This window comes from Caretta caretta, chromosome 7, assembly GCF_965140235.1.
Source record: "Caretta caretta isolate rCarCar2 chromosome 7, rCarCar1.hap1, whole genome shotgun sequence".
NCBI classification, from domain to species: Eukaryota; Metazoa; Chordata; order Testudines; family Cheloniidae; genus Caretta; species Caretta caretta.
This window is the reverse complement of record NC_134212.1, coordinates 97,316,293-97,341,390: the sequence shown is the minus strand read 5'-3', so window position 1 is coordinate 97,341,390 and position 25,098 is coordinate 97,316,293. Positions and strand designations below refer to the sequence as shown.

Below are 25,098 nucleotides of genomic sequence, written 5' to 3'. Positions count from 1 at the left end.
ATACCATCGAATTGTGTCCACAGTACCCCAAATTCGAGCCGGCAACGTCGATTTAAGCGCTAATCCACTTGTCAGGGGTGGAGTAAGGAAATCGATTTTAAGAGCCCTTTAAGTCGAAATAAAGGGCTTCATTGTGTGGACGGGTGCAGGTTTAAATCGATTTAACGCTGCTAAATTCGATCTAAAGTCCTAGTGTAGACCAGGGCTGAGTGGGACATCATGCAGTGATCAGGAAATGGCAGCTTTAAAGAGTCTTCTCTTGTCAAACCAAGCACCTTTCTCACATTTCTGGGTTGCTGGCATGAAGCTGTGACTACAGAAAACACAGGGGGACAGAAGCAGCTCCTTTGTGCTCCACTTCTTGCTTCCTGAATCTATCATTCTTCCACAATTGAGTTGTATAGGTTAGACATCTTTGAGTGCTGACACATTACAGTTTATTACTTTTTCAAATTGGTTAACATTAGGGTTGCTAATTTTCTAATTGCAGAAAACCTAACACCCTTGCTCCGTCCCTTCCAAAGGCCTCTCCCATTCTCTGAGGCCTTACCCCAACTCATTCCATCCATCACTCGCTGTCCCCACCCTCACTCACTAGCTCATTTTCACCAGGCTGGGGAAGGGGGTTGGGGTGAGGCCAGAAATGAGGGGTTCAGGGTGCAGGATGGGGCTCTGGACTGGGGGCTGAGGTGCGGGAGGGGGTGAGGGCTCCGGCTGGGGGTAGGGGCTCTGGGCTGGGGCTGAGGGATTTGGAGTGCGAGGGGGGCTGAGGGCTCTGGCTAGGGGTGTGGGTCAGAAGTAGGGCTGGGGATGAGGGGTTTGAGGTGCAGGAGGGAGGTGAGGGCTCCAACTACGGATGTGGGTCTGAGGTGGGTCTGAAGATGAGGGGCTTGGGGTGCAGGAGGGGTCTCCAGGCTGGGGCTGAGGGGTATGGAGTGTGGGAGAGTGCTCAGGGCTGGGGCAGAGGGTTGGGGTGTGGGAGGGGCTGAGGGGTGCAGGCTCTGGGTGGCGCTTACCTCAGGTGACTCCTGGGAAGCGACCAGCATATCCTTCTGGCTCCTAGGGGGAGGGGCAGCCAGGGGTTCTGCGCGCTGCCCCCACAGCAAACACTGACTGCTGTTCCTGGCCAATGGGAGCTGCAGAGCTGGCACTCGGGGAGGGGGCAGTGCACGGAGCCCCCGTGGCTGCCCCTCCCCTAGGAGCCAGAGAGACATGTCAGTGACTTCCCGGGAGCCGCATGGAGCCGGATAGGGAGCCTGCCAGCTCCTTGCCAACCGGACTTTTAACAGCCCACTCAGCTGGCAACCCTAGTTAACTTGCACTTTTATGTTTTGTAAGCATTACAGTTGAGATTTTGCTCAGTTTGGGCAGGTGTGAACTTTTCAAGATTTGCTCCAATCAGAGTGTGTATGTTTGGATTTCACAGATATGAGCCCGGCTCACATTTTCCAGTTCACTTCTTTCATTGTCTTACAGGGATCAGAACACTGGGCATTGTGTCCTGGCAGAGGAAGAGAAAATCTCAAATGGTGTTAAAATCAAGAAGGGGAATGATGGTCTGTCAACCTCCCAGTAATTAAGAGAAAACAGATTCTCTTTTCCCTTGGATTAAGCATTAATCCAACATCCTGGAACATGGCAATTCTGTCCCCTGTTGTGCCCTAACTCTTGGTGTAAAATTGTGAATGTCGTGATGAAGTAGCTAGGGTGGTACTGTAGGGCTGTTTAGGCAGGTCTATTTAGGCACAGGGATTAAGTAAATCTGTTTGTGTGCAGAACAATTCATTGTGGTGACTGAAACAATTTACTACGGTTGAGGTGGACTTTTCATCACTGGCAATTTTAAAATCAAGATTAGATGTTTTTCTAAAAATCTATGCTCTAGTTCAAACAGAAATTAATTCAGAGAAGATCTATGTCCTGTATTATGCAGGAGGACAGACTAGATAATCAAAATGCCCTTCTGGCTTTATAATCTATGTAGCATTCAGTGTCTCATAAGTGTCAACGGGTGGACCAGTGACAGGCAGGGAGGCCATCACTTCCTCCCAGGACCAATTTAAAACAGTTTTATCCTTTTAAGTGTGAGTTGATTTTTGACCAATTTCTAGATAAACAGAGACTATCCTCTCTGGTGATTACCCTCAGCAATAAAATAGTCTTATTTCAGACCCTGTACTTTTTTCTTGAGATTTTCTTTACTAAAAATTCCAGCCCAGCATGTTATATTCCTGCATTAAAATAACAGAACACTACGACAAAAGAATTCCAGTTTACAAGATATGTAATATTGTTTGTGCACAAGACACAAATGATTTGTATTTATATGCATACAACAATTCTGATCCATCTACAAACCTCCCAAATGAACAATGATATAGCTTTAACTAAACATCCTATGAACTATTAAATGAATAATAATGCCACATAAATTTCATTTATATGCTGGAAAACATGCTTCATGGCTCGCTACTTGTTTAACAACTGATTAATTGTACCAAATATTACCCTTTTACATCATTGATAACTGTGTAACAAACATCAAATTCTCTGCGGGTAAAAACTGGCACAGTTCCATAGATTAAATGGCACTGTACCAATTAACACCCATAGAAAATTTGGCCAATTACTCCTGTGTTACTTCCTCTTTCTAACATTTACCTGTATAAATAACTTTAAGTAGACTCTGTATATCTACTGATGAAAACTGCTATACAAGACCTACATATTATGATTATGTATACCTAACCGTATATTTGTGGTTTTACCTACAGCTATCCCCCTGAAACACAAACAGATATTATTTAAGGAAAAGATAAACATGAATAAGAACAAAGTCTGGTCACCCTTTTCCAACTGCCATGATTTCATGTTGCAGCACAGTGAATAACACTGTAATGTTGCTCTTGGAAAAGCCTTGTTTGGAAGTATCGGTAGGTTTCTATATGTACGCGTGGTGTGAGGAAGAAAGTACACATATTTACACCCTGGAATCTTGTTTTAAGTTCAGTTACTGGAGAGAACAAATAATCTTATTGTAACACAAATTGTTTTGATTTTAACATAATGTAACATCAGAGATTTAACTAGTATAAGGAACAGCTGTGCAATTAGAAATGTGCTTGGTTCAGAATGTTCAAAATGCACTTTTATTATATACATAAAAACATAAGGCACATTACTGATGGCATTGATTTGTAAAAAGGACACGGTTGTTCAACTAATTTAAAAAGACGAAGTTTTTGAAAATTGCCATTAACACACTCACATAGCTCTAAATAAAATACATTCCTCAAATAGGACTGCTTTGTGCCAAGCTTCTCTGTTTCTGCATTCCTGATGCCTCGTACAACTATTCATGCTCAAACAGCTTTTCAATTAAAAATCAAAGGCACTAGAAATGAAAACTTTTGGAGTATATAGTGTCCTCAATTCATGTATACAGTTGCCATTAATGGAGTTCTGCCTGATGTTTGAGAGCAATAGGCTATATAGTCCTTAAATATATAATTGTCCACATAATGGAAAAAATGGATTAAAATTCACTTTTAAAAGGACATCATTGATTTGAAAAGAAATGACTTGAAAGTAGTTTCTGACACCCTGTAAATCCTCCCTGACAAATCTATGAATTTTACTATCACATTTACCTAATTTTTTAAAAACGCTTCTCCCATGTTTTTGAGAGAAAGACACACATTAACAATAGGAGAAACTGACTACCACTAATACTGGATAAAAACCTACTGCTAATATCATCTAATGGAATTATTCCTTTAGCTTGACTACTAGAGTTCTGCAATCTGAAGCTGAATGTTCCAAGGTTCAAAACCTGAAGACAATCCAGACATGGGGTGGTTATATACACAAACTGCTATCACAGTATGAAATAAATACACTGAAAAAAGAGAAGCTCCATTCGCTCTAATCTCTTTCAGTGATAGGAACCTCAGGAGTTATAATACTACATAAAACATTCTCAGATAGAATTCCAATTTTTAAATTGATGTGTTTTTAATTCTTTGCTAACGCAATATTATGGCAGCCTAATACCTTGTAAATTAGCAAAATAATAGACTCTCTCAAAATTTTGCATACTAATTTAAAGTTCTATTTTACTACTAATTTACCAAATCAGAAGTGTTGAATTGTTTAATAATCAATTATCCCTCTGGGGTTAAAACAAATTTAAAGTAATTTATTTACAATGTATGACACTGAGTTCTCATTTAAAAATACTTTTAAGATATCAATTAAGAAAAGTTACAATGTAAGTAATGTGTTGACTTACATTTTTTAGATTTTGGTACCTTCCTCATCTGAGTATCATCATACAAGAGACAGAATCTGCATGCTGCCCGGCACACATCCCATACTCCTTGTTTCCGTGCAACTTTTGCCAAATCTGCCCAAAGTCTTATTCTATCACACAAAAAGCACATGTAAAAACTATTTAATTAGCTAATTTATTTCCTAAATTCTAGATTCAGCCTGAAACTTCAGGTTAATTGAAAATATCCTTCATCATAATACAGACTTTAAAGTCTAGTAACAATTATTTTAATATTACTAAATTGAGGGTCAATTTTTATCACTAATAAAGATAACTTATAAATCATAAAGCATCGACCATCAACTGCAGAAGGAGGATGCCAGTTACTGAAGACTCCTTATACATTGGAAATGAAGGAATAAAGCTGTTATTTCTAATTATATCAGCATATAGATAAACAAAACAAAGCTAAACAAAATTTAACGGCTTATGATATGGCCACACTGATCCCTTGCTTAAAAGTAAGTACATGCTTAAATGCTACATTGGATCTGTACCAGGGTGCTCAGCACCTTGCAGGATTGAGCCTCAAATAATTTCAGAGTCCTAATATCAAAACTTTCCCCTTTGGCATTAGTAATATACCACTTTTAAAATGAAAAAAAATATCTACACCTTCTTTATGGTAATTACCTCTCCTTGTCATTTCCATGCCCTAATCGTTTCAAATGTCCATTGGTTTTCTCCACACTCTTAGTATGATGCTGTGCTTTTGCACAGAGATAACTTATTTGACTCCTACTTTTACCTGAGGAAACTTATGGAGACAAAGAAATGCAAGCAAATTTTGAAGTATTACAATGCACGTTTTTCATCACTACAATAACTTCATTCATAAGTAGGTCCTTATATATTTTAAAATATCTATATTATACTAATTAAAAAAATACTAACAATTTTGTTTGGAATTAGTATATAAAAATGTTCTATAATTTCCCAAATCAGCAAAAAATAGTTTGATTCAGTGCAGCCTAATTAAAAAGAGAAATATATCTATAATTGGAGACCTCTACTGTATGGGGTATATGTGATTTGTGTGAGTATATGTGATTCATTCGTGTGATTTTGTGTGCTAATTGGAATTTAGAATAATATTTGAAATCTCATTGATAAAGCAATCTATGTCGAGTCAGTGAAAAGTATACATACTGGTTCACAACAAAATTTGTGAAATATTTGAAATTTTGCCTTTTATAGCGCTCAGAGCTTCCTTCAAAAGGCCCCAATTCAGCACTTGACAAACTGTGCTCCAACATCCAGGGACCACCAGGGCTATGACTCCCTAGCTATGCTCCCTCTCCCTTGGACACGATCTCTACACTGTGGTGAAGGAGGGGAATCCTCAGAAGGCTGCTTAAACTGACGTTATAGGTGCTTTGTACTGCTAGAGTGGCACAAAGCAGCAGGAATAGTATGGACAATCTATCTCCTGATGGACGCTGTTTAACGACAGAGTGGGTAGCCTTTCACAGGATAAAATGTCCATGGTATAACGTACAAGCAATGAGCTCAAATCCTGGGGTCCGTGTTTTAGAAGGTAAACTGTGAATTTATATTTAGTTCTTTGCATAATAAAGAAACAAGAGAGCACTCAAAATTGAAAGGCAACAAATTTGAAAGTAATAAAGAACATATGTATTTCAATGCCACAGAATATTATTGAGTCAAACAGTAACTTGAAACAGCATTCAATAGTTACCATGTATGACTAGGAACAGCTTCTGCTGTTACAAATTTAAAATAAAATTATACAAGACATCAATTTTTTGTTGAGAGCATAAGTTTATAGTGTCACACAGTTATGTGCATCGGAAATGGGACTACAGGGTTTCCTCCAAAAACATGATGACCCTACCGAAGGCAATGGGAATTTTGCCACTACAGCAATGATTTCACCCAAAGGCATATAGTCTTCTAAACAGAAAAGGAGTACTTGTGGCACCTTAGAGACTAACCAATTTATTTGAGCATGAGCTTTCGTGAGCTACAGCATCCGATGAAGTGAGCTGTAGCTCACGAAAGCTCATGCTCAAATAAATTGGTTAGTCTCTAAGGTGCCACAAGTACTCCTTTTCTTTTTGCGAATACAGACTAACACGGCTGTTACTCTGAAACCAGTCTTCTAAACATTATCATTGGCCCCAGTGGTCAAATATCTTTCAGGCTGGGTAAAGAATCAGTAACAGACAAATCTTTGACCTATTTTAATCACAGCAAACATACCTTACCTTTAGCTTCATTTTCACTGTCAAGGACTATTTGAAATGCATCAGGAGCCAGTGCAAGACCTGCATTGACCAAAAGAGACCGCTTCTTCCTCACACTGTCTTTCTGCTTCCCTTTTTTAGCCTACATAAAGAAAAGGGCTAACTGTCATGGGTACATTCACAGTTGTATTAAAAATAAATACATTTTCATTAAATTGGTGTTTGTACATCTGTCAAGGCTGATTCCACACTCTGGCACTTCGAGTGCAGAAAGTGGGGGCCCGCAAGGATTCTAAAAATTAATACTGGCCACTCCATGCTTGTATTAAACTCCCAAGGTTACAGCTTCTCTCTGACCTTGAATGGGTAGATGCTGCCACCACCCAAATGCAAAACCCTCCTTTTTGGAACCCAGGAAGGTGCCCTTGGGAATTCCCTCCTTTGGGGTACCCTCAAGCCCTTTCACTCCCTCCCGGGGAAGATCTGAGAAAGAAAACGAAGGAAATTAGCTGATGCCCCAGCTAATTAAACAACATGTGCACAAATGTCTTAGGACACCAAAAATCCAATCCTGTTCTTAAAAAAGGTAAATTTTATTAAAAACAAAAGAGAAAGAAAATACATCTGGAACTTAGGTGTTTGCTAGATTTTAAAAACCCACTTTCAAAAATTATACATCAAGAATAACCTTCTTGAGGTCCACCTTAAAGGTTACAAGCAAAACAAAAAGCATTTGAGGTTAGCACAGAGGAGTCCACAAACCAATAAGAAATAAAAGAAATAACCCTAATCGCGTCTTCCTAGACATTCCCTGATTTACTTACATATTTGGGGTTTCAGATAAGATGGTTCAAGGTATGAATTGATGCTTTTTCATATCTGGTTTTAAAGCTGCTTACAGCATTGCTGTTCTGTGTCTCTGCTCTCCAGACAGCAACAGACAGACAAAGGGAAAGTTTTTTTTCCCAATTTTAAAAAGTTTTAGCCCTCCCACTGGCTCTTTGGGTCAGGTGCCCACTCCCTTTCTTTTACCTAGCCAGGCAGACTTTTTAACCTTTACAGGTAAAGCAAGCAGAGACACCAAGAGGGACTTTATAGCGAACTGGCTGGCTGGGTGTCCATAAAAGGGAGCTACTCCCACCTTTATTTATCACAACATCTCACCCATTAAATAAGCCACAACATTGGTCACAGGCTTACGTACCACAGGAATTGCATTACAGTCCAGAAACACTTATGTACTGTTCTACAATGTTATTATTGGATAGACTTACTCTGAAACCTTGGTTCTTGACATGAACATTTTGAGGCTAACTCAGAGCATATGCAGGTAACTACATTTTAATGTTGCTCACATTCATGGCTGAATTTTACTATTTAATTTTTAACGTATGAACTGTCACTATGATATATTCTCAAAAATAAAATGGTTCAGTTAAAGAAAATTACAAAACAGTTTGGTTATGACCAAATATAATTGAGAATTAATATGCAACATATCAACCAAAAAAGCATCAGTGGTCCATTTCACAGCACATTGTGGAGCAAATGCAAATTAGTTATTCCAAAAACAGGTCTGAGGATGCAACCTGAGGAAATCCCTTCATGCAAATGATGCAGGTTGGTGGTCTGCAGGAATCGGAGAGTCATGGCTTGCCAGGGGCGAGCAGATGTTTAGGATAGTATGGTCCTTCAGGAAACCTGTATAATTTCAGCCAGAAATCCTCGTGTTTTAACATTAAATTATTATTTTCAGCTTCTGTTCCACATGTGAGGAGTAACTGTGCACATCCGTACACTAATGGACCAGTAGCAACATACACAGGTGATCTTTGTAGTCTTTAAAGACTACATACATGTATCCATCCCACGCTGATTTGGACCTTCAGATCGAAAGGAAACTCTCAGCTTTCATCTACAAAACATGTTTCTAGGCTTCTTCCTTGTGAAGCTAGCCTTGAAATTGTAACCCTATATAAACTGGTTGCTAGAGTTGGAAGCTTGTCACTGACTTGTCCTAAAGATCACATTCATAACTAACTGTAACTGCCCAGCACTAACCTCTAGGTTCTATGACAACCATGGCCAAGGATCTCTGAATCTCTGTGAAGACTCCAAATCCGTTTGTAGTTGCAGGAAGCAATGCCTCCAAGGTTGACAGTGCAAAGGCTGCTGCAAGTTTCCTCCCAGCCAACCTGCAGCTGAGCAAGCTAGTATGATCCGTTATCACTATCAGCGGCAGTTCAGTAAAATGAAAAGCAACACAGGCTAATGGATGAAGCAATATACTCCTGTCTTCTATCCACAACTTTGACATTGATTCTCACTTAAGTTCTCTGTGTCTTCATTTCTCCAGTTGTAAAACTGAGGTAATAATTACCTGGCCCAAAGGAGGTTGTGGTTGTTAGGCAGATGATCTTTGTAAAACAGAATATAAGTGCTAAAATTCACCAGAATCCACACAAAACCTCTAGGGGCTAGGTTCTAAATGCACAGGCCTTCAGTTTATTTAGACAACTGACCCCTGAAACACAATTTTAAAAGTTGACAACTATGTAGAGAGCCAACCATAAGCTGCTGAGCTCCACTTTTGCAGCACAAAGATATAAATGGGGAAGAACCTTAATATTCTTAATATTTATATGCTTTTGTTGGTGCCTAAAACACCAGATTATTTGGGGACTATCACAGCTGAATTATCTGAGATGGTATCAGAGAAGTTGCTGGAGTCCTGAAACTATGCTATACCTAAAATCAAATCATACCTAAAATACAGCAGTCCACCAACGCTGACAATTGTATGCCAACACAGAGGGATCTGAAATGCAGCATTCCTTAATGTACTTTCCTATCTCCTTTATTGTACATGAGTGTTCTTAGTGTAAACATGGGATGGAATATTATTGGTATGCCGATACACAAGTTTATTTTCCCCATAAACCCTGCTAGTTCAGTCTCTTCCTACATGGGTGTATGGATGATATTGCCATCTGAATGCATCAGAACTGCTGCCCTCTCCTTTGAATACTGTCAGTAAAGATTAACATTAACAGTTATTTATTAAATAATTTTGCAAGAAATTACTCAAAAGGCCAAAACTTAATTATCTTAGAAATCTTGGATCTGAATATACACAATTCTTAGAATAGAATTATAAATGAAAATTTCTTTTGGAGAAGTTTAATAAGCAAACTTTTTGTTTCTACAAATGAAATTGTTCTTTATTATTACCTGTTCAATCATCATAATTGCTTGATCCTCTAGGCGCTCAGGTGACTTGTACAACATAGTGCATAAATGAAGACGATGAAAAGCCATTTTAAGATGTTCCTGGTATTGCCCATTGTTATCTAGATATATAGCCTTCTGAAAATGTTCCATGGCAGCTTCTATTCTATCTTCATCTTCTTCAATACGAGCAATTTCCATATGAACTTGGCAACGTAGCAAAATCAACAAGCTAGGAAATTGGACAATTTTATAGGTAAACTGTTAAAACAGTAAGAGACAAAGCTGTCTAGACTTAAAATTATAAAAAATGCGGCTGAAATATGAATAATATAAGTAACAAGATTCCTTCACTCAACTTATCTGTTCCTTGCATGTTTTCTGTGTCATATCATCATACTGAAGTGACTAACATAACCATTTACTACATTTTGCTTTCCTTAGCCCTGGGGAGCCAACACAGCCAAGAAAGAACTGTATAATCTTGCTGTTGAGCTGTTTCTTCTGTATCACTGATAGAGTTGTTCAAAAAGAGCCAGATTTTCAGTAGTTCCTATTTAGGTACCTAAATGACATGACCATATTTTCAAAAGTGCCCTGTAGACATACCCTGTGTGACTACGCAGTTACTTAAAGTTAAGCATGTCATTAAGCACCTTCCTGAATCAGGGATGGGACAAGACACCTCTAAGGAAAACGTCACAACTACTACAAAAAAGGTGCTGGCAATACAATACATGGCACCCCTCCTTTTGACTAATGAATCAATAACCCAATGTGGTGTTAGAGGACACTAGGCTGCAGGAAGTGCTGTCTTTTGTCTGAGATGTAATAGTCAAGCTCTCACCTCTTGGAAGAAACAGTAACTAACCTTCATATAACTGTTGTTCGAGATGGGTTGCGCATGTCCATTTCACTATAGGTGTGTGTGCGCCCAGCACACAGTTGTTATAGACTTTCTTCCCTCAGCAGTACTTGTTGGGATGCAGTGAGCTCTCTGCTACCTCATGCTACTCTACATAGGTATAAAGAGCAGAGTGCCCCCCCACCCCCCGAGCCTCCTCAGATCCTTCTTACCAGATAGACTTTGATATGGTCCTTCAGGAAGCCATATCAAACCGGTGTCATGGAATAGAGGGTGAGTCACGGACATACAACACATTTCAAAGAACAACTTACAAGAGGTTGAACCATTTTTTCTTTGAGTGATTGCATGTGTCCATTCTTTTGCAGAGGAATCGCAAGCAGTTCAAACAGGGGTTGCCCTTGGTGTCTATTTGAACAAAGATTGGAGAACCACACAACTAATCTGGTATCATCCTTGGTTTGCTGAGAGATGGCACAGTGAGAGGCAAATGTATGACCTGACAACCAAGTTGCCACCTCGTAGACGTCAAAGGTGGGCACATGAGCGAGAAAGGCTGCAGAAGCTGCATGAAACTTGGTTGCACCGGCTAATATTCTAGTTGGGGGAGTCACATAGCCAATTGGCAGTGTAAACAAGCTGGAGCAAGCAGAAATCCAAGATGAGTTTCTTTGGGAGGACATTAGACTGCCCTTTATTCTGACTGCAACTCAATAAAAACAGCTGCAAGATTGAGCTAAATTACTTAGTTTGATCAATGTTTGACTCAGCCAAACCAGGAGAGTACGCCTAAGAGATGCAGACCTGTTTGGTGCCTGCTTTGAGCAGGAAGCTCCAATGGTGGACAGCACACGGACTCCATTAAGTGAAACTTGAGTCTGGCAGCCCTGTCTTTCTTGGAACAGGGCTTAAAACTCTGAAAAATATCCCCCAGGCACTTAAGACAGTTGGCATGAGGTCACTCACAGGCACTGATTTTCTGCAAGAGCAACAAGACTTGCAATCTGGAGACTGAGGCATGACCCCGATACCAGTCCCGATATCTAGGCAAAAAACAGAGAGTCCAAACTATCAAAAACTAAAACTTAACTCTAACGTTAAAACTATGAAAAACCTTCAGACTACTCGAGAATTATAATAAACAGATACTATGAGGGAAGGACTTGAAAAGGCAAGAAACACCACCTCTAACAACTGCCATGAGCAGTAAGAAGGAACTGATGGGTGGGTCCGGGCCACTCCACCTGTTCTACCTGTGCATAGTAGCACAAGGCAGCAGTTGTGCTCACTTCACTCCGACAGGTGCCATAGATGGAAGAAAGTCTCCAACAACTGTGAACTGGTGCACACACCCCTATGGTGGAATAGACATGTGCAATCAATCAAATTATTATATATTGTGCAGTATTTTTCCCAAATGCAGGGATGTTCTTGTCAGAATCCAGGACATATTCCAACATATTTTATCACATTATGATGACACAATTTCCACATATAATTTCAATTGGATACATTATTCCTCACTTCCTGTCCTAAACTGCAGTGTTTCTGTATACCATTAATCATTTGTGATATTTCATTTGAGAGAAGGCTGCATTTTAGTGATAGATAGGGTGAGATACAGATTATCCAGATATTAATTTATTATAATCTGTTGGGAAATTTTTCAGAGATGTTTGAGATCTGCATAAGGGAAGGCTACAATAGGAATGCGATATTATTTAAGTGTCCTGTTTAAATATTATTTTTACCCACCTTTTACTGATGCCCATAATTACCTTTTGGTCTTTACATTAGCTTTCAAATGACCACTATTTTCCAAAGTAACAAATAACAACGTACATAGCATAGTAACTTACCTGTCAATCTTTTCTAAGCTATCAGCAACAGATATTAATGGTTTTCGTACATGTTGATGCAAATTGTGTTGTAGCAGTGGAAGGCAAAGATTCCACTGTGTAGCACAAACCACCTGAATAACATTAGGGTCTCCCAGTCGAACTGCATGTTGCAACACTTGTTCAAGTCTTTTTATCACTTTCAGCTGAGTCTGTAAATAAAAATTTACTTCACATTGATTATATATACATATAATACAAATGATTTGCTAAATATTACTGTAAAACTGCAATTTTAGGTTCTTTCCAACAGAAAACACCCTCTGTAGTTTCTGATTTATGAAACTTTCACATACCTCAAGTGTACCCCGTATTTCATGCACAGTACATGAATTCTTTTTTTTTTTTTCAAAGTCTCATTTTGACTGCTAAAGAATGTCATTTTAGGTACTCTATAATGTTACAGCTACTGCCACACTCACCCAAGAGCCTGTCTATCCCTATCGCCTATGATAGCAGAAATCCATGATTGTGGATTATTTGTGAATTCTGAGGATTTAGTAAATTCATCAGATGCTGAGGTTCTAACATGGGGTAGAAAGAAAAGAAGAAACATTATAAGTGGGATTTTCCAAAGGAATCAGTCTTGGCTTAACTCTGCTCCATTCAAATCAATGGCAAAACTCCCATTGACTTCAATGTGAAGCCAACACAGAGTTCTTTGAAAATCCTAGCCTACATAAATAGGGCTCTACAGCAGAAATTTACAAATTCATAGCTTTCAGTTGAGTTTTAACACAGTAAAAACTAAAAAGAAATTTAGTAATATGCATTTGTTTTATGGATACTTCTTAAATATATCTAAATTTCTATTACATGTATTCAAATGATAATAGCACTGATATGTCTTTTTCTAATTATCCAATAATTGAAATAATTGACTGATATTTTAGGTTCCAAACATGTGAACACTTCTATTCAGAAGCAACTTTACTCAATGTGACTACCTATGGGAGTAAAGTTACTCCTTCATGCATGTATTTGCAAAATCTGGCCCTCAATGTGTGTGACATTACACTCCATATGTTTATGTAAATATGCTTAGGATTGTGAATATAAAGTAACTGGAATATGGTTTATGCAAAAGGTCTCTTATAAGGTATCATTACAAAGCTTATGATCTACTGTGTGTGGTCATCCTATTTGTATAAATGTATCATTCTTGTATCTGAAACTAGCAATATGAAATATAACTCTGAGGTCCTACTGTAATTATGCAAAGTGTGGACCATTAATGGTGGCTTAGGATCTTGATGGCTCCCATTAACTAGAACAATTGGTTGTAAATGGCTGTTTACTTGTAAATCTTCCTGTGTTCCTGTGAGTCAGGCCGGAAAGAATGGAGGCTTGGGGTCTTACAGTGACGTGTGATCATGTCACCTGAACTGGAATCCATCTTAAACCTGGTGCTTTTCCATTTAGAAGGAGGGTGGGGATCCAGAGAGACAAAAGATTCCCGCCTTATGCTAAAGCTACAAAAGAGGGTGGAACAGAATAAAGGGGGCTGCAGTCATAAGAAAACCCCTAGTTACCACCTGAGCTGGAACTAACAAGAACTGTACCAGGAGAAAGGATTGGGCCTAGACTAAGGAGGAGTCTAGTGTGTGAAAGAAGCTTATTGGAACATCCCTGAAGGTGAGATTTACCTGTATTCAGTTTCTTAAATGTATTAGGCTTAGACTTGCGTGTTTTATTTTATTTTGCTTGGTAACCTACTTTGTTCTTTCTGTTATTACTTGAAACCACTTAAATCCTACTTTTTATACTTAATAAAATCACGTTTGTTTATAAATTAACCCAGAGTAATTGATTAATACCTGGGGGAGCAAACAGCTGTGCATATCTCTCTATCAGTGTTATAAAGGGCGGACAATTTATGAGTTTACTCTGTATAAGCTTTATATAGAGTAAAACAGATTTATTTGGGGTTTGGATCCCACTGGGAAGTGGATGTCTGGGTGCTGGAGATAGGTGACTTGCTGAGCAGTTTTTGGTTGAAGTCTGCTGCTTTGCGGGCGTGGACCAGACCTGGATCTGTGTTGCAGCAGACTAGTGTGTCTGGCTCAACAAGGCAGGGTTCTGGAGTCCCAAACTGACAGGGAAAATGGGCTCAGAGGTAATTCCAGCACGTCAGAAGACAATCCCAAGGAGGTCTCTGTGACCAAACCCATCACAATTTGTATGCAAACTGTTTCCCTAGATATGATGCAAAATATGAGTATGACACAGCATTCCTTTGTCCCCTTTTTTCCATTGACTGCACACCTTTAAGCTGGGGGGAATTTGGCTGGCTGGCTGAATGAAGGGAATAGTGCTTTATGGGAGGCGAGGGAAAGGTCAAACTGCTGCAGAAGGGGCCAGCATGGTGTCACTGACTCATCTCCTGAGAACTGGGTGGACATAAGGGCTTAAAAGGCACAGCCTGTGTGGTGAAGCCCCCTTTTACAGCAGCACCCACCCTTCTTCCCCTTTAGGTGGTGAAGTACCAGCTTTGGTCTAGACCTGCTGTAGGCATTGCTCTAGCAGACTCATTTCAGGGGGGCTGGGAAGGAATTTTTTCCTTATCACCAAATTGGCATAGGTGGAGTTGGGGTTTTCTTGTCTTCCCCACAGCGGCTTCAGGGAGAGCTTTGTTGATGTGTGGCACGAAGGGAGTTAGGCTATATGTCGCAACTCATTATGTAAGTGTGGGGCAGATATCCAGTGCAGGTATTCCTTAGGGAACGTGTACAGTGACCAAATAAATGGCTTGGTAAAAGACTTTAAAAGGAGATGTTGGTTAAATGAATGGAATGAGAATAGAGAGGAGCTGGGGTTCCTACGAATGGTACAGCAGGGAGCCAAACCGCCTTTCTTAAAGCCCACCTTAAACCCTCCTACAAGGGGGGTGCATAGTAAGGTGCCAGCAATGGGTTGGCTAGGAGACCTGGATGGAAAAAGAGAGGGTAGCTGATGGAAGTCCCCTGGGAAGTTACTGAATAAACATGGGGTTACCACCACTGTACACTTTTATCTGCCAGGTAGTTCCAGACATCTAATAGAGCTGCAGCATGATTAAAACCATATCAAATGTCTCCTATCCTTCTTTTGGTATAGCCAGACAATTTGGTTCCTTCTTGTGGAACAACATGATATGGCCCTGTTCTACCGAATTGTTGATATGATGGCAGAACAGAGGATTCTATTTATTTCACTCAATGTTCTTTTGTTCAGGCCCATTAGAAAGATAATATATTAAAATTAATGGATATAATTGAAAATGATCTGGGTTTTTTTTTTTTACAAAGTTGCATGAGATTGAGACACACAGTTAATGTGCAACTTTTGAAAATTTAACAGAAAGTTAATGTTCACCTTCTTCATAGAAATTAGTGCTAATTAAAGAACATACCTCAACAACACCTTTAGTATAAGTTGCAATTTTAGTGCCAAGTTTCTGGACTTCATATTCACATTCCAGACATTCTATTTCAATCAGTTTTCCTGGCACCTATAAAATATGAATATATAAAATATATTTGTAAAATTAATTACAAGTATAGTGATTTAGACCCCAACCTTACAAACAGATGTGCTAGTGAAGTCCACCCCGCCTCCCCATTCATATACACTGCAGACTTTGGGAGAAACTGGCACAGGAGATAGACATGCCAGTACAAAGGGAATTCTCAAGTGTCTATCTCCAGTCATTTAAGGTTCACAAAGAGGATTTGGAAGGTAGGAGATTTCAACCCATTATATTTGCAAAGTATAGTAGAAAGGGCAAATGGAACACCAAAGATTTTGTGTTGATTGAAAAGGACAGGTACCTTTAATTCTTTTTCCATTAGTTTATGTCTTTGGTTTTATTTTGAAAACTTTTGTTTTCCTAGCTTTATGGTTTTACTTTGACAGTTTAAATTAAATCTTTTAACTGATAATCCTGTTCTATTACATCTAAAACATGCAATTCTCAAGAGTAAGACAAAAGAGTCAAGAATGATGGTTGATTGTTTCTGAGCTGGTACTGAACAAAATTATCTGATTTTACATGCTGGAGGGGGTCCAATACTATTGTTTTGTTGATATTTGATGCAGATGTTTGCTTCTGAAAGGTGCAAAATTAAAATCTATATGAAAAAATTATTCCAATAGGTCTCTCAATAGTACAGCAGGTCAAGAATTTTCTGACAAAACAGAATTTCAACAGAAAATGCTGATTCATCAAAAATAAACTGTTTTGCAGAAATTTCTCTGATTCAACAAACTTTCGTCTGATCTCAGTTCCCCCCCCCAGTGCTCACTAGCTCATTGCCCCCCTCCACCAAGCACACTTTACTCCCCAGCTCCCAGTCTCCTTGCCCAACCAGGATCAGTCTTCACACACTAGGCTCCTGCTCCCAATATACTCCCCCAGTCCATCCCCACAATCCTCAAGGTCCAACACTTGTGCCCTCTGCATTTGAATCAGATGCTTTCCTCCACACTGCCTGAGTGACAGAAAGCGTCTCACTGAAAGCATAAATGATCAGGCTCCCTGCTCTCAGATCTAGTGATCAGCCCAATCCTGGCCCAGAGTAGCCAGAAGCAGCCAGTACAAGGAAACTGCAGGTTTGCCCCATATCCCTGGGCTGCAGTATACTCAGTCACTCTGTGGAGATGGTTCATTCCACAGCCTGCTAACATGCTGGAGCTATGAAGGGCAGAAGCATGCTCAGTCACTTTGTAGGGGATAGCGCATGCACAATTTAGTCAGCACTAGGTGCTGTGAGAAGCTCAAGCATGCTCAGTGAGGATGGAATCTTTGGCGATTTTGGGTGAACCATGATTTTTCGAAGTCTTATAACTTGGTCACATTTTGGCAGATTTTCTTGGAGCAGTAAAAAAAACACATCACTGACAGCACCCCCTGTTGCCAAATTTCAAGCCCCATCACTGACAGCTCCCCCGTTGCAAAATTTCAAGCCCATATTCCAAAGCATGGAAGGGTGCAAGAGTTCTCCAAACTTTATTTTTCCCTACCCTCATTCTTGGAAATGGCCAAACCATTTTGGTTGAAATTAAAAAAACAAAAAACAAAACAAAACACAATACCAAAAAACAATCAGCCTGAGGTAGACAGCTAACATGGAAAATATCAGCCTCAGCAGTTAAAGTTTGGTAAAGTTACAAGCAGCTGAAAATAGGGGTTTACAATGGAAATCACCAGGCAACCGTAATCATATTGGTTGAGAGGGACACAGTTTTTGAATCTGTAAATCCCCCTCTTGCCCCACGGGAACAGCAGCTCTTCCACACACTATAATGCCTGAGAACTTTAGGGCTCCCTGTGTGCAGTGGTAGACAATAAGGGGACAGAAAGAATAAACAAGAGAGTCCCCTTCAGCCAGTCTGGAGGTGAGAGTGGACAGGGACAAACACCCACCCAGACCAACAGTTATAGTGAGAGCATACAGGACAAGTACACAATACTCCGCTCCAATCCCCTAGTATACGCTTTGTTTGCCACCATAATCTAATTACTACAAAATAAGAATAATTAAAACAATAAAATGTCAGGAGAAGAGGCTTGGGGAAGGAGCAGGACTGAACCCCTCAAATCCAGCAATGGGAGGGGATAGCAAGAACAGCTGGTTTCACAGCCTATACAGACTTGTGTGTTCATTGAAGGAACAGCCCTATGACCTCCCATTACCAAGAAGAGAGAATAACCTGAGGTATGTTTTTGGCAAGCTCCTCTTGCTGCCCCATACCTTAACCCTAACCAACAGCCTAGCCTTGGCACATATGAATGCCCCACTTCCCTCTCAGCAGGGGTGGAATCCACCTGCTGTATACTGAGGTTGATTACACAATATTTTATTCAAAAAGAGTGCCATGAATATTAAGTAAAATATCACTGCTTTTACAGCTTACATATTGATGGCTGACAGAATCTTCCATGGCTGGGCTGGTTACATCTTTTCCAAAACTGCGACATCGTTTTGGGAGAGAGATACCTCCCACATGAGGAGTTTTGGAGGTATCCCCAATTAAGACTTTCCACAGGAGACAGTTTCAAAATATAGACAAGAATCTGTATTTAACATTTTATTTAACAAAACTTTTCTTTTAACTATTCTGAGACAAACTCTTTTCCTTAATCGTTCATCTTTTCTCTAATTTAGGGACAGAAAATTTATGCAAGTATCTCCTATTCATATTAATGAGGGTTAATTACATCAGTACCTCAGTGTGAGAATAGGCCTTGATGCATACAGAATTGTTTTGAAGCATAATAACAATAAAGTATTAGACCAGTGTAATCCTAGCACTTACTTTAATCCCAGCTTGCTTCAAATCATGTATGCAATCAAATGCAAGTTGGATACAGTTTAATTTCAAAGAAAGACGAGCCAATTCTAGAAGCAAAGGAATTCTGCAAAAATAATAAAATCATTAAAAGATCATTTGTCTCATCCAATTAACTTGATATAATTCCTTGATTAAGGTGATAAATCTCACTTGGATTTCTCTAAAGTATCTGAATTAATACTGCAGGCCATTGTGATTTAATACTAGCACTATACAGAATCAATACAGAAACAGTAAATTAATTAAAAGCAGGCTAACTGATCAATACTAAAATGTAACTGTCTGTGGGAAATTATCAACCAGTGAGGGTGTTTTAATGGGATCCTACAGGGATTGGTTCTTAGCCCAACACTATTCCTTATCATCATCTTCACTGATCTGGAAGAAAATATAAAATAATTGCTGACAAAGCTTGCAGATAACACAAAGACAGTCAAGGTGGCAAATAATGAGGTCAAATCATTGATACTGAGTGATCCAGGTCAGTTGGCAAACTTGATGCAATCAGATGTCATGCATTCTACTACAGCCAAACATAAGGCCATATATCTTGGAACAAAGAATGTAGGTTATGCTTACAGGAAGGGGACTGTATTCTAGAAAGCTGTGACCGTAAGGAGGACTGAAAGATAACCTAATTAACATGAACTTCCAGTGCAAATTATGGCTAAAAAAGCTAAGATAGTACTTGGATGGATTAATAGGAAAATATCAAGCATGAAGAGTAAAAAGAAGATATTACCTCTATATACAACATTGGTGAAACCACTGCTGGAATACTGGATCCAGTGTGGTGTCCGCACTTCAAAAATCATGTTGAAAAATTAGGGAGGGTTCAGAAAAGAGCTGGAATGATTTAGGTCTGGAAAACTGTATTAAATTGAGAGACTAAATTCTATCAGCTCAATCTATTCAGTTTATCAAAGACAAGGTTAAAAGAACATTTAATCATGGTCTATAAGTACCTACATGGGGAGAAGATATTTGATACTACAGGGCTGCTTAATTTAACAAAATGGGACCTTGATCCCTCATTTGAACATCTAAATACTATTGCAAATAATGATGATGAAGAATAACTACTTTCACAAAGATGAATAGAAATTGTGCCATGGACTTCATGGGATCAGAATCAGGCTCATCATGATCTTTCAGAGGGCGATGACCAATAAAACTTACTTTTCATCAAGAACTGAAACTGAAGAATCCTCATCATACTGTTTCAAAAATTCAAACACGGTATTCAGACTTGTGGTGGCTTCTCTTGGAAACTCATTTGTATCCAATTGTCTGCAATTATATTAGAAACGGATGGTTATTTAATCAGAAAAATAAATATTTCAAATATTCTTCTGTAATACTCTGGGTAAACCTACACTGCAAAAAAACTCCCAAGGCAGCGAGTCTCAGAGCCCAGGTCAACTGACTTGGGCTTGTGTGGCTCACACTGTGAGGCTAAAAATATCAGTACAGACTTTCAGGCTCTGGCGCTGTGTCCTGGGCTCTAAGACCTTCCCTACTCACTTGGTCTCAGAGTCGAAGCCTTAGCCCAAGCTGAATGTCTACACTGACAAATTTAGTCCCACAGTGCAAGCCTTGTGAGCTCAAGTCAATTGACCCAGGCTCTGAGGCTCACTTCTGTGGGTTTTTTTTTTCTCTGTAGATGTATCGTATGTCCCCTAACCACAGTAATGTTTCTACCTCACCATTTAAGTGGAATGTACTGCTGCTTACTGTAATAGAATTATTCAAAATGAAAGTAAACATAGAACGTGGCAAGAAATAGCTAAGGATTCCCAGAAACAAGATGCCATATAAGAAAATATCCACATGAACACCATATAATTGGATATCTTGAATAATCTAGATTCAAATGGAATCTGGAAAATGTTTTGAAGCCCAGGCAAGAAGAAAATTTCAGAGTGAGAGAAATGTTAGAGTTGGAGAATGAAACTGAACGTATGGGCAAGGAAAAGGGGCTCAAAGAAAAGAGTGCTCAATTCCGCTCTTATTTACATAAGCAGAAGTTATTCCAGAAATACCTCTATCTACATAAGAACAGAATTTGCCCTTAAATGAATGGCTCTTTGGTTGAGAAGTTGGGAAAATTAAGTGGTTAAGTTTTTGGGACCATGGGCTCAGTTGTGTTTCATAGTTGCTAAAAGAAAGCAAGGTCTAGATGCCTGTGTTTTGTTCTTCGTTTTTAAATTTTTAAAAGCTATAGGTGATAATTTCTCCCTTTATGACTTGCCCCCTATATTTAAGATGTGACTTCCACAATTCTCTCTTTCTCTCTCTCCTCATTTAAGATTTATGTACAGTTATCTGTACTCAGCTACATTTATGCAATGATGGCTTTCAGACATCTTTAAATTCCCTCAGTTCTCAGCATAATTTTCACACAATGGCACATTGTCCCAGTGGATCATTTCACCTCTTTCCCTTGTGCTAGGTGCTGGGAGAAGGGTGGCACTGGATCCATCATGGCTTCTCCACAACACCCAGATTTCTAGGATTCCTTTAGGCAAGAGGATTCCCCTAATGATCAGCTAAGATGGCTTTACAAGCTGCTTTGTGCCACCAGAACAGGAGCTAGGATCTGGATTTACATATTTATTGTCAGAAATCAAAATTCAAAAGGACGGCTGGATTCCAATACTTACGATTTTATTGTTTGAATTTTATAAATGACTGACAAACTGATGGAGCTTTGTATGTCTTCCTCTATCTGGGAAGCGTTCATTAGTTTGTGATGCACCTACAAAAATGGTAACAAAATAATTCACCATTTTAATAAACCACAAAGGAACAGGTCATCAGCTGGTGTAAATTAATGTAGGTTCATTGACTACATTTTTCCTTCCATAGATTTTAAGGCCAGAAGGGACCATTGTGCTAATCTAGTCTGACCTCCTGCATAACAGGCAAGAATATTTTACCACTAGGGCTATGCCAATTTATGCCACCTGAGGATTTGGCCCATTAAGTTAAACCTCTACATACTATTAGGATTTGATTTAAAGTACTAACTAAAGCCCTAACAGTCTCCTCCAGTTACTGTGGATGAACACTGTACCACTACTGTCACACACCTGTATATTTACATACTATTAACCACAGCACACAAATTCATCTGCTCTGATTTACCTTGATTTATTGCCTATTGTACTCACCTTCCACATGCCAACAAACATGACCACCTCAACTTCTCTCACACCTCACCATGCCCTCTGTTCTCCCAACCATCTCGCCCTTTGTGAGGAAGGCTTAGCTTCCCACTACCCCCAACAGAATTTTTGGTTATTTTAAAAGCTCTTCCATTCCTGCATTACCTTCCTTCAATCTCTTTATCTCCTTCCCGACCCATCTCCCACTCAAGAATTCTCTATGTTTATCCCCTGTGGAGTATTTTTCCTCATGCAATGTTATTTAAAAGCTAAAAGCTTAAAAGATCCTGGAATCAATTATGCTATTACTAAAGCACTAAAGGGAGTGCAAAGCTTGGTGGCACTGCTGAGACATTCAGTCCAGATGTAATTTTAAAACCATTTTATGTTCATTTTAAGGCCACTGCCAGGCTGATTTTCTCAACAATGTCTCCAAGCAGCTAACAATGCACAGCCTGGCTTTGCCTCCATTTTACTGCTTCACTAATATCACAATTGCAAGGAGTCCTGCACCCGTTTTAAAGATTTGAGATCCAATCCCCCATTTTGTAATTCCTCACTGGGGTACGAAGTCTTGCCAAACAATAAGGATGTGGAGAGCTCAGAATTATTAACATTAATTAGTGGACATGAGTTGAGATCTCATAGTCTCCTGGTTCACACACAGTGCATCCAATCCTAGGCCAATCAACATTTTGAAGATGAAGAGGATCCATCAGTGGCACATTGAAGTGAGATGCTGGAGAACATGCTTAGGGTAGGTGCAATGGTGATCAATTTTAGCAGCAAGTCTCTAGCAAGCTCTGTTAAGCAGAATGCAGATTGCAAATGACAATTTTTGACAATTTGAGACTTGGCCAAATCTAAATGGATTTTAAGGGAGACCACAAGAGGTACTTCTGTGACCCCATAAACATCCCCTTGCCAAATTTCAGTTCTGTTGCAAACCATGGAAATGTTATAGCTCCCCAAGAAATGTTTTGGATAAATTTGGATAATGGGAAATGTAAGGCACACTTAATAAAGAATTGTCTTATAGACTCATCTTCATTCATTCATTTCCCCAAACACTTTAGCTGTTCTGGAATTTTTGCTTTTTAAAATAGGACTTTCTCATATTTAAATAGTTTACCTTGAGTTACTTTATTTGTGAGCTTATAAATGTAAACTAAGCTTATTAACATATTGGATGAAGAAGAGTTTATTAACCCAGGTTATGCTTATTAAGTTATTAACATGGAGTATCCCCAAATATTATTATCACAGTAGCTATCCTTATAAAACTGATTTATAAGAATAATCTGGTATAAAACTCCAGTGATATTACCCCAGGGCTGACTTTAGCCTACAACAGCAAAATGAATAATTATGCAAATTATTTTCCACTGTTGATATCTGCCTTTGTAATACATCAGTTCTATGTTGCTTTACCTTGCATTATTTGTTATTTCAGTTATACTCAAAGTCCTGAAATTTCTGATAAATGGAAAAGAGAAATTCAATAATAAAATTTACCAGAAACTGCATTCTGGGATATTTTGTGATCTTTATGTTTTGTGATAAACCACTTTTAAAGTGCTGAAATCCTTTATTCATGATGCTGGGAAAACTCTCACTGACTTCATAGGGCATTTTGCTAGTTCTAGAATCAAATTCTGATCCTTAATTTAAATATTACAGATTAGATAGATACCGATATAAATATATAGATATATTTAGAATTACCATTAGAGAAAACATGTGTTGGTATTTATCTGGAACATTATTTTTAATGAATGCAGCTGCTGTAGATGAAAAATCCACTGCTTCTTTAATTTTCGAAGCATCCAAGAAACATTCAAGTAGCTCTCTGCAAGTCAAACAAAAATATATTATATTAAACATCTAATAACACTTTTTATTAGCTAAAGAAAATTTCAGTTATTTACATTCTATCAGGAGACTTTATAAATTCATGCTTCACCCAGAAGAGCTGCATGCTCCCCATTACAGTGCTATAGAGAAGAATGGTACTATAAGGCAATAATTCCCAAACAGGACGTTAAACTACAGACCTCCTAGTTCCAAGCCCTTTCTTCATCTACAATATCTTATAACTTTTATCTTCTATTTAATGCAGCTTTTTCAAAATCACAATTACAAAATTTTCTCATAAGTGACTAGATTTGAAGGTTTTTTGAATACTTTTCAATCAAAGAATTAAACAGAAAAATTCAGAAACTGTGAAATGAAACAAGCTGGTAAAACATTTCAGTGTAATGTGTTCTCAGATTTCTTTTTCTCTACCTGATAAAAGGATTGGATTCACAAAGCTGTCAAGTCAGATAAATCACTATTCATGCCAGGAGTTGGATGAAGTATACCTGTTGCTTTTTCAGTATTTTATCAGGATATAACAAGTAGAGACCCATTGTTAACTCTTAAATAACACATTTTAATGTTTCTAGCAAATTAAAGTAAATGTAAAAGATGAAAAGGTTTATGCAAAGAGACTACTACTCCTGCAGGACATACATTTAATATGCATTCACAAGTTTCCCCAACATTCCCCAAAGAGGATATTTTCATATAATGTGATTTATTCATAGCATGGTATTTTTCACAGCCTTTAGCATAACCTTTGGATTTTTTCTCGGTTGGATTCAACTTTTCATTCCCCCCCCCCCCAGGGTCCACTTTAAAAAAAAACAAAACAAAAAAAAAACCCAAAGAAAACAAAATAGACACTGTAGTGCAATAAAAGATACTATCAGATGTACAAGGGATCATGTTACATAAATGTTATTTTCCCCCCAGTACTAAAGCAGAAGACTTGGTGGTAAATCTCCCACTGATGTCAATGGTGCAGAAGCAGGACCCAAGTAAATGACTGCATAATCAAAATATTTTAAATTGTGTAACAGTTTAAAGACTATAACTAAAGGCCAAATTGTGGCCTGTCTGGTACAGCAACAGAGGGGTACAATGCATAGCATTGTGCAGACTACACCTCACCTCACACAGGTAAACAGGAAGGGACAGACGGGGGGAACTGGGAGGAGCTTTAGCGCCACCCCCTCCCTAACAT

At 38.8% G+C, this 25,098-nt stretch overlaps 1 protein-coding gene across 13 annotated transcripts in view; it reads right to left on the bottom strand.

Moving 5' to 3' along the window:
• CFAP46 (cilia and flagella associated protein 46) overlaps window positions 1-25,098 on the bottom strand; it is a 146,766-nt gene that overhangs the window by 101,866 nt on the left and 19,802 nt on the right. For all 13 annotated transcript variants that reach the window (XR_007357663.2, XR_012669400.1, XR_012669401.1 and 10 more), the window contains 10 exons: window positions 23,757-23,880; window positions 21,528-21,622; window positions 20,044-20,154; window positions 18,829-18,928; window positions 15,923-16,021; window positions 12,493-12,683; window positions 9,772-10,000; window positions 6,562-6,682; window positions 4,967-5,090; window positions 4,292-4,422 (listed from right to left, as the gene is read on the bottom strand). Coding sequence is in view for 9 of the 13 variants with exons in the window: in XM_048857999.2 (XP_048713956.2) it covers window positions 4,292-4,422; window positions 4,967-5,090; window positions 6,562-6,682; window positions 9,772-10,000; window positions 12,493-12,683; window positions 15,923-16,021; window positions 18,829-18,928; window positions 20,044-20,154; window positions 21,528-21,622; window positions 23,757-23,880 (1,325 nt within the window). In the remaining 4 variants the exon portion in view is untranslated. The remainder of the gene's footprint in view (window positions 1-4,291; window positions 4,423-4,966; window positions 5,091-6,561; window positions 6,683-9,771; window positions 10,001-12,492; window positions 12,684-15,922; window positions 16,022-18,828; window positions 18,929-20,043; window positions 20,155-21,527; window positions 21,623-23,756; window positions 23,881-25,098) is intronic.